This window comes from Quercus suber, unplaced genomic scaffold (genome assembly GCF_002906115.3).
Source record: "Quercus suber isolate HL8 unplaced genomic scaffold, Cork oak 2.0 scaffold_709, whole genome shotgun sequence".
Classification (NCBI taxonomy): domain Eukaryota; kingdom Viridiplantae; phylum Streptophyta; class Magnoliopsida; order Fagales; family Fagaceae; genus Quercus; species Quercus suber.
In genome coordinates, this window is record NW_027070150.1 from 205895 (window position 1) to 225589 (window position 19695).

Consider the following 19695-nt stretch of genomic DNA (forward strand, 5'->3'; position numbering starts at 1 on the left):
ACCATGTTCACCCCACCAAAATTTCCTGATTTGCATTTCAATGTCCTTGCACAAACCCACTGGCAACTTGAAGCAACTCATTGCAAATGTAGGGATAGCTTGTACCACCGCCTTGAGTAAAATCTCTTTCCCTGCTTGAGATAAAAGCTTTTCTTTCCACCCTTGAAGCTTTGCCCACACTCTCTCCTTGATATAATTTAGGCTTACTTTTTTATTTTTCCCAACCACTGCCGGCAAACCAAGATATTTTTCATAGTCCTTGATTTCTGGAACCCCAAGGAAATTTATGATTTCTCCCTTCTTTTCCTCGGACCCTGCTTTGCTAAAGAAAAGGGTTGTCTTCCCTTGGTTTATTTGCTGACCGGATGCCCCTTCATACAATGCAAGAATGTGTTGGATGACTTGCAATTCCTCCATTCTTGCACGGCAAAACAGCAAAGTATCATCTGCAAAAAATAGGTTAGTAATCTTTGGGCCATTTTTACATAAGGAAAAACAACGAATGTGATTATCTCTTGCAGCTTGTTGGATCATTCTATTCAACCCCTCCGAGCACAATAAGAAAAGATATGGTGATAATGGATCCCCCTGACGGATTCCCCTAGTAGGAGAGATTTCGCCTTTGGGTTCTCCATTAACCAAGATTGAGTAGGACACCGTACTGATACATTCACAAATGAGGGACAACCAAGCATCACAAAAACCCATTTTCTTCATGATTTGAATCAAAAAAGGCCATTCCACTCTATCATAAGCTTTACTCATATCAAGCTTTAAGGTCATGAAATCTGCTTTTTTTGATTTTTGAGTCTTCATATGATGTAATAGTTCAAAGACCACTAGAATATTATCAGAAATAGCCTTAGTGGATTGAAATGCACTTTGTGACTCAGAAATCAGGTATGGCAAGACTTTTTTAAGTCTATTTGCAATGACCTTAGAAGCTAATTTATACATGACATTGCAAAGGGCTATAGGGCGAAAATCAGAAACAACAGAAGGGCTTTTTACTTTGGGGATTAAAGTAATAAAAGTGCGGTTAATGGAGGGAGGAAAAAAACCTGAGTTTAAGCAATTTAGGATAGCAGAGGAGACATCCTCACCAATAGTACTCCAGAATTTTTGGTAAAACAATGGGGGTAAACTATCGGGTCCAGGTGCCTTTAATGGTTCCATCTGTTGTAGAGCTTCATCAATTTCAGCCTTGACAAATTCAGCTGCTAGCATGGCATTTTGTTCCTCCGTAATGATAGAAGGTATTACCCTTAGCACTTCCTCCACACATGTTGGTGAAGCCGTTGTGAATAATTGTTGATAGTAGTCAGTCAAAATATTTGATATCTCCCCTTCACTGGTGCACACTACACCTGCTTCATTTTTCAATTCCTCAATCCTATTTCTCTTGTATCTGTGGGATGCTCGGTTGTGAAAAAATTTTGTATTTTGGTCCCCCTCTTTAAGCCACAAAGCCCTTGCCCTTTGTCTCCATATTTTTTCCTCCTTAATCAACAAACCATTTATCTCCCATTTCAAATGGTTGACTGCTTCCATTGTCCCACCTCTAATGGCCCTTTGTTCTGCTTGCTTTAACAGTTGTTTCTTCTCTTTCAAAGACCGATTGATACTCCCAAAGGACACACGACTCCATTGCTTCAATTTCACTTGACACTCTTTTATTTTCTCCTCCACTTGAGCAATCGGGTTTCCTAGAAAGTTTCGTCTCCAAGCCAAATCAACAACCTCCCTACATCCAGTATCTTCAAGCCACATCTGTTCAAATCTCCATGGTCTTTGCTGCTTTATCTGAATTCCTTTTAGCCAGATAATCAAAGGCTTATGATCAGAAGAACCACATTCTAAATGTACCACCTTTGTTGCTGGGAACTTATCTATCCAATATGTGGTGGCGACTGCACGATCAAGTCTTTCCCATATTGTGTTACCTCCTCCTATCCCCCTATACCATGTGTATTTCCCTCCCACAAATCCTAAATCTTTAAACTCACATTCATCAAGCACCTCCCGAAAGGCTTCCATTTGGCTCCATGGTCTAAACCTACCTCCCAACTTTTCATCTACCTTTGTGATTTCATTAAAATCTCCCGCACACAACCATGGAAGAGTGTACTTACTTTTTAATCTTCTCAGCTTTGTCCAAGATTCATGTCGATTTCTTGTGTCTGGCTCTCCGTAGAAGCCAGTAAATCTCCATTCGTCTTCCTTTCCTTTATTCACTATGCCATCCATATGGTTAGGGGAGTATGTATCAATGGAAAAGTCACACTCCTTCTTCCACAAGATGGCCACCCCTCCTCCTCTTCCTATTCTTGAAACTTCAATCAAACCTTCAAATTTGTATCGCACCTTAATTTCCTCCAACCTAGCTTTGTCAAGCCATGTTTCGGCTAGGAACACGACTAAGGGATCTTCTGCCCGGATCAAATCTCCAAGCTCCTGCACTATCTGTGGGTTCCCAAGCCCACGACAGTTCCAACATAGGATATTCATGGCTCCTGGCGGGACTGGTTTCCAGCCCCCGCCAATTCACTTGTTGTTTTTTGAATATTCTGAGAAACCTGTTTTTTCTTCCTAGGTAACTCGGCTTCAAATAATTCAGCACTTGACCGCTTCGAAGTTCTTAGAGGAGTAGCTATACGGGTGATGCCTGTTTCTTTTCTGACTATCCTTTTCCACGTTGGGCAGCTACTTGCCTTTGCCTCCTTTGTTTCATCAAGCACGTGAGTTGCATATATTTTAGGGTTTTCTTCCTCCTCTGTCACGTGCTTTTTATTTTCTGTAAGTTTCTCACTAGCCTCCAATCCACGTGGGAGTATATTTAGCATCTCCCCACTATTTTCAGTTTCACCCTCCAAGTCAACAGCTGTTTCCTTATTAACTGCACATTCATTTCCTGAGTCCTTCTTCAATTCAAATTTCATTAAGTCCGAATCAATCTCATTTATTTTTTCCTCAAAATAATCCCCCTGATTCTCGGCTTCCCTTTCCAGCTGTAATGATTCAGAATTTTCACCCGTTGTAGCCCTTGGTTGTGCAACTTCCATAACGTCTTCCTCCCTAATTATTGGCTCATTTATTTCACTTGTTCTGTCTTCCATTGGGCCACCTCCCTGTGTAACTTTCTGCACCGCCGTGTCGGAGTTCACCTGGCCTGAAGTATTACCTTTCTTCCTTTGATCTCCTCTCATCTCAATCTCCTTCTTTTTTGCTTCGTAATAACCCGGTACAATGACCATCGAGTTATGGACTGTGGGTAATGGAGAAGCACGAAGCCAGGAACCATATTCTTGCTCCTTCTTGGTTAGAGTAGCACTACTCTGTATCCAACGATCATAATCTCTGTCAAAGTGTATCCAGCCGGCCACACCAATAGCACACATTTGGGAGGCGCTCATACTTAAAGGATGCCCATCCTTTCGATCCATTTTCAAGTGTGAAAATTCGCCCCCTGCAGAGAGGAAGTGTTATGTCGACTCTTACTCGAATTCTCATGACATTGCCACGGTCCACCTCTGCTAAAATTGGTTCTTTACTAACAATCCCTGCTGCCTCACAAAGATTCTTAGCAATCTCCCTACTCAAATATTTGATTGGGATGTCATGCACTTGCACCTACAATGAAACATGTTCAAAAACTAAATCCTGCACTGGAATACTGTAATCATACTGCTTAAGCAACACCAAATGCTTATCAAAACTCCACGGTTCTCCCTTCATAATTTTCTCCACCTCCTCTCCATTGTCAAAGATAAATAAAATGATATGGTTACCCACATTACGCACTTTAAATCCATTCTTTGGTCGCCAAATTGGATTGAAAGTTCGTATTACAGCTTCTGTACTCAAAGCTCTCTTGGTCAAGAACTTTGCAGCTACTGTGACTTTCTTCGAGCTCTCAGTCGCATTCAGCTGCACTTCACCACCTTCTCTATCATCTAGAGACATATTTCCCCATTTCTTGACTAGCTTTTCCATTTGTCTCAGCCTGAATTCCACTTAGTGTTTCCCAATTCCCCGAAAAATAAACCCACTAGCCTCCAAATAACAGTGTTACTGAAGGGACACACTCTTCCTCACAAGAAGGATACAGCAATTCTTCAGTATCAGCGAGTAAGAGAGCAAGTCTTCGCTCGTGATACAGAGAAACTCAGAAGCAGTAAGATTAATGTATTAGACACTGTAAATGTCCTAATAATAATAATAATAAAACAATGCTTGCCTGGGCCGCGGTGTCAAGAGCATGAGAATTAGAATCTAACTACTACTCTTGCTGGTAGTATAACACTTGAGTGGATGCTCTAAATGTGTAAAATTGTGTGTATAGACGTGAGTAATTCTAATATCACATAAACACCACAATTTTTTCCATAATTATCCTACGTGATAGATTGTGAATGAATACTTGTTACTTTCAAAATTTATCACAATATGCTCTACATATGACAATTGTGACAAGTGTGTATTCTAACATAAATTACCATAATTTTTGCTATAACTATCGTATGAAATAGACATTGATGGACTGTATATTACTTTCAATACTTTTTTTTTTTTATAAATAAATTACACTTTGCCCACCTGTGATTTGCCCAAAAAACACTTTGCCCACTTGTGGTTTAAAAATTGGCACTTTACCCACTTAAGATTCGCTTCGTTTATGTCCTGTTACCTACCTCTATTAAAAACAGGGATAAATTTGAATTTTTGTTACCTTTTTATGTCTCTCTCCTCTCAAACCATAAAAAACTAAAAAACTCAAGAGAAAAGAAGATCTAAAAGCTAGGTTTTGTAAAACTTAAAACCTAACTTTTACATATTCTTTTCATATATATCAACTTTTAGATCTTTTATTTTAACACATTAAAAATTGAAATTATGTGTTTTCTCACATGAACCAAAGAATGGAAAAAAATCAGTTAAGTTCACTGTGTCTTACTCTAAGAAGTACCACGGCCTAAGCTAAATTCACAAACAAAATTCATCTAGACTAACCCAGTTCTTTCCTTCAAGCTGACAATAGAAAGAGGATGCTGTGTATCCTGCAATCCCAAACGTGAGTCCATATATAACTATCATTGTAGTAAACAAAGGTCCTCGGTTGTATGGATAAAATACACCAACCAATGCAAGCATAAAAATGAAGACCATGTTGGATATACAAACAGTAATGTTGTAAACTAAGGGTCTGTTTAGATACCGCTTATTTTGCTGAAAACTGAAAACCTATTGCTTAAAACACTGTAGTAAAGTAATTTTTAAAAGGCAAAACACTATTGCTGCATTTTTCACAAGTTGGCTAGTCCGTAAACAGTGACGTGGTGTTGGATTGTGTGGCCAAATCTCCCACAATATGGATGTTGAATTGTGTGGTTAAATAACCCACAATGTATACGTGTGTAATTCTAAAAAGAAATTACTTTACACAATATTGTATGTGAGGTGATTATTATTAATAAAATTGTTTGAATAATGGAATTGCATGTTTTGGCCATGATTGGCTGTGTGAAGTTTGACATGGTCGAATATGCAATTGAGATTTCTCTAGGATAATGAGTTGTGAGTGGGGGCAGTGAGGTAGATAAGAGATCTGATTTTAACGTTTAAATAAACGTTAGAGACTTTAACGTTCATGTTCTAAGTTGTAGGAACTGAAATGAACGTTGACAACTTTTGTGGGTCTTTAAATATCCAACTTGAGATTTCTAGATAAGATAACCACACAAAAATCCTATAGAGTGAAAAACCCACTGCAACCCAAACACTATTTCACTTTTATCTCTCCATTTAAATATACGTTTCAGATATTTACTCTTTTAGTGTTTTAGACTTTTAGTTGAATAAGAGTTCTATTTTAATTTTTTGCTTCAATGGCATCAGAGATTTGAAGCAAGTCCATTTTCCCAGTGTAGCCGTGCAAGTATTTTATGTTTTGTATCCAACTTCTTTTCATTTGGATATTTGCTTTACTCCATGGGGCTACGAAGGAAGAAAATCTCATCAATGTTTTTTGGAGTATTGCTACTATTGTGAAGAAGTTTGTTAGAGAGAAAAGGTTGCATTGCCATGGACAAGTAGATTTTGTGATTGGCTGGGACTCTTGCTACGTGGTGGAAGGCCATTGAAATTACTCCAGGAATTTTTTTTTTTTTTTCGTTTAACATGAAAGCTTGGCTGGGCTAAAAAGGGAGTGTTGGAGCTGACATCAGTACAGATTTGGTACACACAAATTTATTTTTTGGGTTTCTCCATCACGGTCAGCTTTCTAAACTAAAATCCTTTTAATTCTTATTGATTGATCATGACTAGTAAAGCTGTAAGTCAAAAATTAAGCAAAACTGAAAAATTAAATGGGGCTAATCATTCTGTTTGGAAACGTCGTATCCGTCACATATTCTTTCAAGACAAGGTTGAGTATGTTATTGATATTGACATTCCAACTCCACCACCTGAAAATTCTACTGCTGTTGCAAAAAGAATTTATGAAAAACGTTTAGAAGATGATAAAACTGCTAGAAATATTTTGCTTACATTCATGGAACTTGACATTGAAATTCTTTTTGAAGAATATACACATGCTAAAACCATGTTTGATACTATTACTGAAGCATATCGTGCATCTTCTGAAACATATATTCAACTTTTAATTGAGAGATTTAATGGAACCATGATGAATGAAAGTGATAATGTCATTGAACATGTCAATAAAATGTCAATAATTGCAAAAGAGCTAGCTGTCTTAGGAAATCCAATTCCTGTTAAGATGCAAGTGTCTACTACTTTGCATAGTTTGCCTGACTCATGGGATTCTGTAGTGGTAGCTCTAAACTATTCTGCAACCCCTGTGAACATGAAAAACTTACCAACTCTTTTGCGGATAAAAGCGGACAGAAAAAAATAAAAAGAATACATCTAAATCTCTCTTAACAATTGCTTCCACTAGTCAACCACCAAAGAATGAAACTCCTAAAAATGACAAGAAAAACTTTTCTAAAAATTTTATAGGCAAAGGAAATATTTTCAAGAACAATGATAATAATAAAAGGAGTAAGGGAAAATGTTTTAATTGTGGAAAAATTGGTCATTATCAAGCTAACTGTCGTGAAAATAAAAACAATAACAAACCTAATTTTGGAGGTTCCAAAGATATAATTTGTGTGGTATTTGAATCTCTATTAACTATTGTTGACTCTAGAGCATGGTGGGTAGACTTTGCATTGTCACGCCATGTGGCAAAAACGAGAGATTTCTTTGTTGACATTAAAGAGGTTAAAGCTGGTGATCATCGTGTATACATGGGCAATAACACATATTGTGATGTGTTAGGCATTGGAACTGTGAAGATCATGATACCTAGAGAAAGAAAACTCTATCTGTCAGATGTACTTTTTGCACCCACTGTGAGACGTAATCTCATTCTATCCCTTGCTTGGATGAAAAAGGTTTTGAGATTCATTTTTGTTCCGGAAAAGTGTCAATTGGAAAACATGGTAGAATCTTAATGTGGGGTATTAAGATGGGTGGTTTGTATCGTCTTAATGACATTTTCTTTTGCTAATAATAATGCAATAGTTGGTTCTTTTGCTTACTTTGATATGTCTATTAATCATTCATATGCTTATGATGATGCTTGTTTACGTATGGATGATCCTTATATATGGCATATGAGATTAGGACACATTAATAAAAATAAAATGAAAAGGAGGATTAATATGAGATTAATTCCAAACATGAACATTGTTTTTCCTACTTGTGAACCTTGCATATCTAGTAAAATGGCTAGACTTCCTTTTCCCAAGGGACAAATACCCAATGAATTATTAGCTATTGTACATTCTGATGTATGTGGTCCATTAAGTATTAAAACTCATAGGGGTATGATATATTTTGTCACATTCATAGATGATTTTTCTCGATATGGACACATATACTTGATGCATAAAAAATCTGAAGTTTTTGAAAAATTTCAATAGTACAAAAAGAAAGTTAAAAATCATTTAGGAAGAAATATTTAGATACTAAGATCAGATCGTGGGGGAGAGTATATGTCAGATCCATTTAGTGATTTTTTGAAAGAAAATGGAATAATACATCAACTTACTATGAGCTATACACCACAACAAAATGGTGTTTGCTAAAAGACGTAATAGAACCTTGTTGGACATGGTAAGGTCCATGTTAAGCCATTCTTCATTAGGTTATATTTTTTGGGGAGAAGCTATAGTAACTACTATGTTCTTGCTTAATCCAGTTCTTACAAAAAGTCATAGTAGAACACCAAATGAATTATGGACTGGAAGAAAACCCAATCTTCAAAATTTAAAGGTTTGGGGTTCTTCAGCTCATATATTAATCCCATCACATTTAAGAAGTAAGTTAGATAGTAAAACTATCAAAGGTACATTTACTGGATATCCTAAAAATTCTAAGGGGTATAGATTTGTTTTATTCACCATAGTGATGGAACTATTAGTGTAACTAAAAGTAGAGATGCAAGATTCTTAGAAGAAGAAATTGATACAAGAGATCCCAATAAATTAGTAGAATTATTTGAAATTTCTAAGGAGAAGGAAGTGGTTAATAATGAATATGTTATTGTTCCTAATAGTGAAAATCCTCATGATACACTTAGTAGGATTCAAAGAGAAAGAAATTCCCCTACAAAATTAATAGATTATTTCACTTTTATAAGTGAAGGGGATGTTGAAGAACCTTTAACAATTGAAGAAGCTTTGTCTGCCCTAGATTCATTGAAATAGGAAGAAGCTATTAAGGAAGAATTAGATTCAATAATTAAAAATGGTGTGTGGGAATTAGTGGAATTGCCTAAAAATAGGAAAGCAATTGGTAGTAAATGGATATCAAAGAGAAAGTTTAAGTGTGATGGTAGTATTGAAACATATAAAGCTAGATTAGTGGCAAAAGGATTCACACAAAAACTTGGTATAGACTATGAGGAAACATATTCTCCTGTTGCTAAATTCACTTCCATTAGAATTTTAATATCCATTGTTGCTACCTTAGATTTAGAATTATATCAAATGAATGTTAAAACTGCTTTTCTAAATGGAGAACTAAAGGAAGAAATTTTTATGCAACAACCTCATGGTTATAAAGTTAAGGGTCAAGAAAATAAAGTGTATAAGCTTAAGTAATCATTGTATGGTTTGAAACAAGCATCAAGACAATGGTATTACACTTTTCATAATGCAATTGTTAAATTTGGTTTTAGAGCTAATGATTATGATTGTTGTGTATATCATTGGAATAGGGGGAGTGATTTTATAATTTTATCTTTGTATGTTGATGATATTTGATTGCTGGTAATCATATTGAATCTATATGTGAAGTTAAATATTTTCTAAAATCCCAATTTGAAATGAAAGATTTGGGTGAAGCTGCCTATGAATTAAGAATTCAAATTATTAGAGATAGAAAATCAAGAATACTTCAATTATCTCAAGAACAACATTGATAAAATTTTAAAAAGATTTTATATGGATAGTTCAAATCCAATTGATACTCCAATACATAAACAAACCAATTTTTCTAAGAAAATGTGTCCTATAAATGATGAAGAGAAAATAAAAATGGAGCATAAACCTTAAGCTCAAGTTGTTGGTAGCATAATGTATGCTATGCTATATACTAGACTTGACCTAAGCTTTGCTGTAAGCCTTGTGAGTAGATTTCAAAGTAATCCAGGCGAGGCCCATTGGGCAGCTATTAAAAGAATTTTAAGATATATTAAAGGTACAAAAAGTCATAAAATGACTTATAGTAAAAAACATTTGAAAGTTATTGGATATTCAAATGCTGATTTCTTTGGTGACACAGATGATGGGAAATGCAAATTAGGTTATGTATTCCTCCTCGGAGGAGGAGCTATTTCCTGGTGTAGTAAAAAACAAAGTTGTGTAGCTAAAATCACTATGGAAGCAGAATATATAGCTTGTAGTAATGCTATATTAGAAGCTGTCTAGATAAAAGGCTTTCTTAAAAGTTTAAATATAAAAGAAATATCAGATGAGCCTATAAAAGTTATTTGTGATAACCAAGTTGCAATATGCACCATAAAAAGTGGTGAGCTTGGTACAAGAGGTAAAAATGTTGAACATTATTATTATTATTATTATTATTATTAAACTTTTGATGTGGTATTGAAAAATGAAATTCTTGTAGAATATGCATCAACAAAGGAGATGGTGGCAGATCCGTTGACAAAGGCATTTGCCACAGAAAGTTTCAAGGGACATGTCCGTACTATGGGAGTTATTGAATAATTATTTTACATCTCAAATTATTTGGATAGGTGGGAGATGTTGGATTGTGTGGCCAAATAGCCCACAATATGGATGTTGAACTATGTGGTTAAATAACCCACAATGTGTACATGTGTACTTCTCAACAGAAATCACCTTACACAATATTGTATATGAGATGATTATTATTAATAAAATTGTTCGAATAATGGAATTGCATGTTTTGACCATGATTGACTGTATGGGATTTGACATAGTCAAAACATGCAATTCCATTATTCAAACAATTTTATTAATAATAATCATCTTATATACAATATTGTGTAAGGTAATATTCATCTCATATGCAGTTGAGATTTCTCAAAGATAATGAGTTGTGAGTGAGGGCAGTGAGGTGGATAAGAGATCTTATTTTAACGTTTAAATAAACGTTAAAGACTTTAACGTTCATATCCTAATTTGTAGGAACTGAAATGAACGTTAGCAACTTTGTGGGTCTTTAGATAAGATTTGGGGGTTGCAATGGGTCTCCATTTAAATATATGTTTCAGATATTTACTCTTTTAGTGTTTTAGTTGAATAAGAGTTCTATTTCAATTTTTTGCTTCACATGGGACCAAAAAAAAAAAAAAAAACAAAACACAAAACGCACAAACATCTGTTGGCATACGCACTAAGGGTCCGTTTGGTTAACCTACATTTGCGTCTGCGTTTGCTTTGTTCTTTTCTTTTTTTTTTTCTTTTTTTTTTTTCTTTTTTTTTTTTTTTAGTTTAGCGCCTGTTGCAATCTCATCTGAAAAATATATATATATATATATATATATAATATTGCTTTCTCATTTGAAGAAAAAAAAAAAAAACCGTTTCTCACAAAGCAAAAGGGTGAAGTGACAAGAAGGCTACTTCTATCACCAAATCTTTAGCTTGCAGAAGAAAAGATTACAAAAGGTAGAAATCTTTAGCTTACAGAAGAAAAGATTACAAAAGGCATAAAAAAGAAAGAAGAAAAAAAAAAACACTCACTCTCTTACTCTCTCCATATTGATTCTAAAAAAAGCACTCTTTTTAGTTGGCTTACTCATCAATTGGTGTTGGCAATAGACTTGGTGTGTTCACAGATCTTCATTTCATGTTCGTTTTTTGTTTTCTCTTCCTTTGCATCTTTCGTCTTCTTCATGGTTTGCTGCTCGGTGTCTAGGTTTTTTTTTTTTTTTTTGAAGAGGAGTTGGCTGGCTGAACTTTAGTTTAGTTGAAGTGCCGGCTAAATTAGTTGTACTCTTAAATTTTGATTTCTTTAGATTTCTCTAGAAGGCTATGGAATGGTCCGAATGGAGTCAATGGACCCACTTAAAGAGTTAAAGTATTGATTCTAGACTTCTAGTCTTACACGTTTTGTTTTATTTGTTTATTTTTTGTTTATTTTTTTTTTAAGAAATTAGATTTAGTGGGATGGAACCATGAGGGATAGTGGGCTGGTCTTAGTTTTAGCAGATCAAGTTGAGCCCTACACATTTTGCTAGTGGGCTGGACTGGCTGGTCTTAGTGGATTCAATCAAGTTGAGTCCTACACATTTTGCTAAAAAATAAAGGTTTACTACTACACAAAAGAAGAGTATTGATAACAAAATTATAAATTTAGAATAATTTAGTTTGTATTAATATTAATTTTAATTTTTTGTGTAGGTTTAAAGTGTAAAGTGATCATATTAAGTAAAGCTGCAATTGTGCTTTTGATAAACTAGGTTCTATTGTTTTATACATTAAATTTATATTATTCTAGTTAAATTTTATTTTATTTTTATTATAGATTGTGTTTCATTTATTCATAAATATTTTTTAACTACAAATGTCTACTAGAAAATATCCATCTGGATATGAAAAACTTAAAAAAATAAAATAAAAATAAAAAAAAAATAAATATAGAGAAGAACTAATTGAATCTAAAAAAGGAGCTATGGACAAATTTATTACTAGTAAAAAACAAAATCTTGCAGAAAATTTGAGTGAAGGTTTCATAAATGAACAAGAAATTCATTAAAAAGAGTTAGAAGATAATGAAAATATACAACAAAATGATAATAACGAAGGTGGTCATGATAATGTTCAAACATGTAATGTCATTGTTCTTGATAATGAAGCTCAAAATAATTTAGAGGAGAGTGAAAATATTAATGATCAACCTAATTATATTCCTACAAATATTTTTGATCCAGGTCAATGGAAAACTATTGATATAAAATTAAGAGATTTATTAGTAGAAAATGGTCCAATAAGAGTTGATGATCTAAAATTTCCTATAGATAAGAACTCTAGACATTTTTCTACTACGCATTATATTCGAAAATTACCAAATGGGGAGAAACATGATAGAAAATGGTTAGTGTATTCGAAAGACCTAGATAAAGTATTTTGTTTTTGTTGCAATTTGTTTAATTCAAAATCTAATACAAATTAGCTAGCTAATGGAGGAACTAAGGTTTGGAAAAATATTAGTTCTATCCTTAAAAATCATGAAACAACCAATGAGCATATTACTAATATGAATACTTGGATTGATTTAGAACTAAGATTATTGAAGAATAAAACAATTGATAAAAATGTCCAAGAACAAATAAAGAAAGAGAAAGATCATTGGAAAAAATTGTTATTAAGAATAATAGCGGTGGTAAAAAATCTTGGTAAAAATAATTTGGCATTCAGAGGAAAAAACGAAAAGATCTATCAAGAAAATAACAGAAATTTTTTTAAGTGTAATTGAAATGATTGCAGAATTTGATCCAGTACTGCAAGAACCTATTCGACGTATTCAACATGGTTCAATCCATAATTATTATCTTGGACATAATATAAAAATGAAGTTATACAATTTTTAGCAAATGAAATTAAAAGTAAAATTATAAAAAAGATTAAAGAAGCCAAATACTTTTCAATTATACTTGATTGTACCCCCGATGTAAGTCATCAAGAACAAATGACTCTCATACTAAGATGTGTGGATATTTCAATAAGTCCGATAAAAATAGATGAACATTTTGTGGAATTTTTAAAGGTAGATGATACTTCTGGAAAAAGGTCTTTTCAATGAAATTATAAATGCAATAAAAAATCTTGAACTTGATATTAATGATGTATGTGGACAAGGATATGATAATGGATCTAATATGAAAGGGAAAAAACAATGGGTACAAAAAAGAATTCTTGATATAAATCCTAAAGCATTTTACGCACCATGTGGTTGTCATAATCTCAACCTTGTCCTATGTGATATGGCTAATTCTTGTCCTAAAGCTATATCTTTTTTTGGAGTAGTACAACGTATATACACACTATTTTCTTCTTCCACAAAGCGATGAAAAATTTTACAAGATAATGTAACAGGTTTAACTCTTAAGCCATTGTCACAAACATGTTGGGAAAGTCGAATTAAAAGTGTGAAAGCAATAAAATTTCAAGTTCTAGAAATAAGAGATGCTTTGTTACAATTGACAAAAACATGTGAAGATCCCAAAACAGAAAGTGAAGCTGATTAGCAACATATGAGATTGAAAGTTTTGAGTTTTTGCTAGGTATGACTATTTGGTATGACATATTATTTGCTGTTAACTCTATTAGTAAAAATTTACAATCGAAAGACGTGCAAATTGATGTTGCTATAGATCAATTAAAAGGTCTCATGTCTTTTTTAAAAAAATATAGAGAAGATGGATTTACATCTGCTATGAATTCATCTAAAGAAATTGCAACCCAAATGGAAATAGAGCCTATATTTCGTGAAAAACGTATAAATCATAGAAAGAAACAATTTGATGAGACAACACAATCCGCTAAAGAATATTTTAGAATTAATTATTTTTTATATATAGTAGATCAAGCTATTTCTTCAATTGAAAGTAGGTTTGAACAAATTCAAATATATGAAAATATTTTTGGTTTTTTATTTAATTTTGAAAAACTAAAATCACTAGATAATGATAGTTTGAAAAAAAAATTGTCTTAATCTTGAATGTTTTCTCATACATGTAACTTATTCTGATATTGATGGCTTAGATTTATTTTCAGAACTAAAAGTTTTAAAAGAAGTTTTGCAAATAAATGAAAACTCTCCAATTAATGTAATAAATTATATAAAGAGGCTAGAATCTTTTCCAAATACATGTATTGCTTTCAGAATATTACTAACTATACCTGTTACAGTTGCTTATGCAGAAAGAAGTTTTTCAAAATTAAAATTAATAAAATCCTATTTAAGATCAACTATGTCATAAGAAAGATTAGGTGGATTGGCCATATTATCAATTGAAAAGGAAATGTTAGTGGAACTTGAATGCAAAAATTTAATTAATAATTTTGCCTCTCAAAAAGCAAGAAAAATAAATTTTAATTGAAAAAAATATATGAATATATAATTAAGTATAATAAAAGCCCCCGTTTAAAGCTTTCATCTAGAGCTTCCAAATTCGTTGAGCCAGCCCTAAATATGCAGTTGAGATTTCTCATGTCCTAATTTGTAGGAACTGAAAGGGTCATTCTACAGTGCCCACTTGTTTTTTGTATGGGTACGGTACCCACCCCTATCTGGACCGTTAATTCTAAATGTTTTAATCTTAGCCGTTTAACTGAGTTTTAGTGGCTTACCGAGTACCGATAAACCAAGTTATATTATAAAAGCTGAAAAAGAAAAAGAAAAAAAAAAAAAACAACAGCAGATGTTGCGTTCTCTCTCTCTCTCGTTCTATCAATTCAGAGGCTTTGTCAACGAAGACGATGCTTGAGACTGCTTCCATGAAGTTCAAGATTGGCAAGGTGTGAACTCTTAAGTTTTTTTTCGTTTGAAATTTCAAACTTCGTTGTCTTCTTTCTTTCTTTCATTTGCGGTTTTTATTTTCGTGTATTTGAATGAATTTGGAACCCTAAACTCCCTAATATATGGTTTTGGTGTTTGGATATTATTGATTTTAGATCCTTCGGATTCATTACTGAAGCACAATATTTCAGCATTATGTTGCTTTAGTTTTTTATTTTCTAGATATAGGCAAGTTGAAATCGCAAATTTCCTTGAGTAATGATTGGGTTTTGCTTTATTTTCTATTTGGATATCAATGAATTCAAATCCTAAATTCTAACCACTGGATTGTGATATTAATAGTTCTATACATACATAAACCTCCGTAAATCCCTGTATGTATGTGAAGAAGGTAAGGATCAAAACAAAACTCGTTTGTTTTGTTCCCTTTTTTATTTGTTGTTGGATTTTTGCAGCAACCCATTACATCACTAATCTTGTAATGTATTTTAGTCTCTTAATCTATAGAGTCTAGATGATAACTCCTCTTCTTAAATTAGAATCTAAGTTTCCGATCCTAGTAGTTTTTTAGCATAGATTTCTTGGAAATAAATTTTTTTTTTTTGAACACATCAATTTTGTTCCCCTTTTTTTGTTTGTATTAGTAAATTTCCATGGCTTACCTTACATGATCTTGTTCGTTTATATTGTGGTCCTTGGTTCCCATGAATATAACGTATATATGTGTGTGTGTGTGTGTGTGTTAGTCTGCAATTTGTATTAGTCTGTAATTTGACATTCACTCATTGGACAATAATTGATATTCTCATAGGATCTTGGTCTGTTTGAATTGGGAACTAGTATCTTGTCTTCAAATAAGAGACATGGGGTTCAAATCCTGCCTACACCAAAAAAGAATTGGTGTCTTAGCCCGATGATAGAGGGCAATTATCATAGAGTGGATGCTATAAGTTTAAATTATATCCTATGTCTAAAAAGGTAGTAGCTTTCCTCAATTAATGCTGCGCTAATTTTTTTTCTTTAAATTTCATGTGCACATTTTTGTATCTTCCTGGGCTGTTAAGATTTTTGGTAGCCCAAGAAGATTAATTTTCTTGGAAGGGGTTGATACTTTCTGAAACACACTTGTGAATATTTCTTACATGTCTACAATTTTAAATCTATGTTTTTAACTCTACTGTAACCAGATTATCTTGACATGTACTTTACTATTTGATATCTAAAAATATTCACTCATTACAGAATGTTCAACCATTAATCTTTCAATAAATTTGCATATAGTTATGTAAATGTATCAATTGTTTCCTTAAAGTTCACAATAAACAATTAAACCAATATTGTCTTAGTTTTACTATTTTTTTTACCAAAAAAAAAAGTTTTAAAAAAATGGTTCGGGTTCGGGTCGGGTCGCGGGTCGGGTCGGGTTGACCCGTAAAAAACACGGGTCGGGTCACGGGTCAACCCGTTTTTGCTTCGGGTCAAAAAAAATCGGGTTCGGGTCGGGTATTTTTCGGGTCGGGTCGGGTCGAGTCAGAAAATTCTGACCCGTTTTGCCATGTCTAGAAATATGTTCGATCTTACTTTGTCATGTAGGAATCGAGCGGCTCGTTCTGATTGTTAACATTGGATGCCAACCTGTCTGTTTTTGTTATTTGATTGTTGAATGTTATTGTTGATAGATATTTCAAACTCTTATCTGTTGTACATTAGGTAATGTGAGATCTGCATTAGAATTGTCTGAGGAGGAGTGGAATAAGGTTTTCGAAACAAATTTAACAGGAACCTGGTTGGTGTTAAAATACATCTGCATACGCATGCGCGATGCAGAGCGAGGAGGATCAATCATAAACGTATCTTCTGTGGCTGGTCTCGACCGTGGGCAATGGACTGGAGGTGTCGCCTATAGTTCTTCAAAGGCAGGCCTAAACACCTTTACAAAGGTAATGTTGATTGCCATGCAACTCTTCCAAAATATAGGGGTAATACCATTGTCATGTTTTGTAATTGTTTGGAAGCAAAATAATTACTCTAAGATGAAAAATCGCAATAGAAAAAGAAAATTTTCACTTCAATTATTTCAACAATAGGTTAACAAATGTATGCTTCTTTTTTACCATTTGGAGACAAAAAATAAAAGAGTAAAGAACCAATTTCCAAGAGAGGCGGCTAGATAGTAGACGCACAAATGAAGACTAGAGATTCTCTTCAGGTCAGGCATTTTCAACTGCAAGTCCTAAAGATTTTCACATTAATCCCCTTTGGAATTGAGTGTCAGAACAGACATAATTACCATCTCCGAACACCATCATACTGTATTTTCATGAAATTGGGACAGGTGTATTATGTCCGCTGACTGTTTGCCTAGATGTCTTTTTCTGTAACTTTATGATGAACACATCAAAAACTTATTATTTATGGAATACCCTGCACTTATTTGGAGCTAAGAGCCAGTCTCTTTTAAGTCTTTGTCCATAGGAAATGTATTCTTATCAATTATCAGACTCAGACTAGTTTGTCTTTTATTTCAACTTTTGTGCCTCCTACTTTTATATAAGAGTGCTGCATAATATATGTGTGTGTTGTGTTGTGTTGATTTTGTTCCTCTTGTCACTATTTTTCCATATAATGATGGTTCTACTTATAACAGGTCATGGCCCTGGAATTGGGTGTATACAAAATTAGAGTGAATTCTATATCACCTGGCCTTTTCAAATCTGAAATTACACAAGGTCTTATGCAAAAAGATTGGATGCGTAATGTGGAAAGGAAAGCCGTCCCTTTAAGAGAGTATGGCACCTCAGATCCCGCATTGACATCACTTGTTCGATACTTGGTACACGACTCTTCTGAATATGTTTCGGGCAACATTTTCATTGTTGATGCTGGTTTCTCCTTACCAGGTGTCCCTATTTACTCTTCCCTTTAAAGCCATGTAATGTAATGAGATAGAACCGTCGTATTTTTTTGGTTTCGAATTTTCCATCTGTGGCACTTATTTATGATCACCATAAGGGTGGTGTAGAGTTTTATGTTATATTGGTTTAGTTTTTTGTTTCATTTATTAAATTATGATGGAAAATGGTTTTAATAAAAAATTATTAAAAAAAAAAAACATGTTCCACGTCATTCAGAGGGCAAGGATCTATTTGCTATGAACCTCTTCATTTTTTGGGATATGATACCCAATTAAATCTAAACCATTAATTCAATTGTGTTTTGATCTTGACCATTCATTTATTTTAAGTGGATACTAGTAACCGGTAAAACAGGTAACATATATAAACAAAAAATCAAAAACAAAAAAACAAATCAGACTCTTCTCCTAATCTTCTTGCTTCTCTCTGCTCTTCTTCTATGCTTCTGTCTCATCTCTTACTTATCTCATCTCACTTCTTCTCTTCCAAACCAACCACAAGAACCCAGACGGCTAACCCACCAAAGAAGCTAGGTTCTTCAATTTCAGCCGTTTAACTATCAACGCATGAGATATATGTAAGTTGTCTTAATTTTTTATTCACCGTTACTAATCCAAGTTATGCTTATCAATTGATTTAGGGTTTTTTTTTTTTTTTTAGGAGATTTGGGGGTTGTTTGCTAACTTTGTTTAGAAAGTTGATTTGGAATTTCCTCCTGATTGGTACTAATTAACACGGGAGTGTGTAAATACAGCTTATTTTGCTGAAAATTGAAAACTTATAGTTGAAAATAATAAAAAAAATAATTTTTGGTTACTATTTAATCCCAAATACGGTACATTTGTCTTAATATAAGTCTTAATATACTGTTTATGTTTCATTAACAGTGCAAAAGGTGTTTGAAAAAAAAAAAAAAACGCAGACGCTTGAGTTGTCATCCGTATCCAAATGGATACTAAGGATACGTTTGGTACACTGTAATAGCTCCTGTAATGGAATAGCTATTCATGTGTAATATCAATTCGGTCATTTGGTTGCATCTTTATTACATGAATTAATTATTACATTGGAATAACTATTCTTTAAATTGAAGAATAGCTATTCCTCTTTAAAATGGATATAATAGTTATTCCTTAGTGTATATAATAGGTTTTAAAATTAATATATTTCCAAAAATGTAAAGTTTCCTTATACATCTTCTTTTACAAGTTTTTCATATGTAACTACTAAACTTATGAATAATAATAATTATTCCATTACAATGTCTTCTATTCCCAGTAATAAAGATTACTATTCCTAATGTAATCTACATTTAGTGTACCAAACTTACCCTAAGGGTCCGTTTGGATTGAACTTATTGTTACTGAAACTGAAAACACTGTAGCAAAATAATTTTTAAATGTGTGAATAGTACTGTGAGACCTATTTTTAATATTTTTTAGTGCGTAAACAGTGCTGTGAACAGTGATGAACAGTGCGTGAATAGTAATTTTTTCCCTGCACATTGAATCCATGTGAAGTTATTGTTCATGCACAGAAAAAAAAAAAAAAAAAAAAAAAAACACTGAAATGAAAACGTAGACGCTGAATCCAAACTGGCACTAGGTATGTGTTTGGATAACACTAAAAGTTGCGTCTGCATTTTCTATTTTACGTTTCGGAACTTTTTTTTTTTTAGCGCATGAAAAGTAAAATCACT

General features: G+C 33.4%; 1 protein-coding gene and 1 long non-coding RNA gene across 2 annotated transcripts in view; both read left to right on the forward strand.

Moving 5' to 3' along the window:
- The first annotated feature begins 14839 nt into the window (after positions 1–14839).
- Positions 14840–19695, forward strand: part of LOC112029552 (uncharacterized) — a 32039-nt gene continuing 27183 nt past the window's right edge. Inside the window, exon 1 of the long non-coding RNA XR_002884753.2 lies at positions 14840–15080. This is a non-coding gene — a long non-coding RNA (uncharacterized LOC112029552). The remainder of the gene's footprint in view (positions 15081–19695) is intronic.
- Positions 16796–18142, forward strand: LOC112029553 (uncharacterized). Its single transcript, XM_065766485.1, has 2 exons — positions 16796–17021; positions 17729–18142. Exons 1-2 carry the CDS (start codon positions 16896–16898, stop codon positions 18005–18007), a joined length of 405 nt encoding a protein of 134 aa, XP_065622557.1. The 5' UTR covers positions 16796–16895; the 3' UTR covers positions 18008–18142.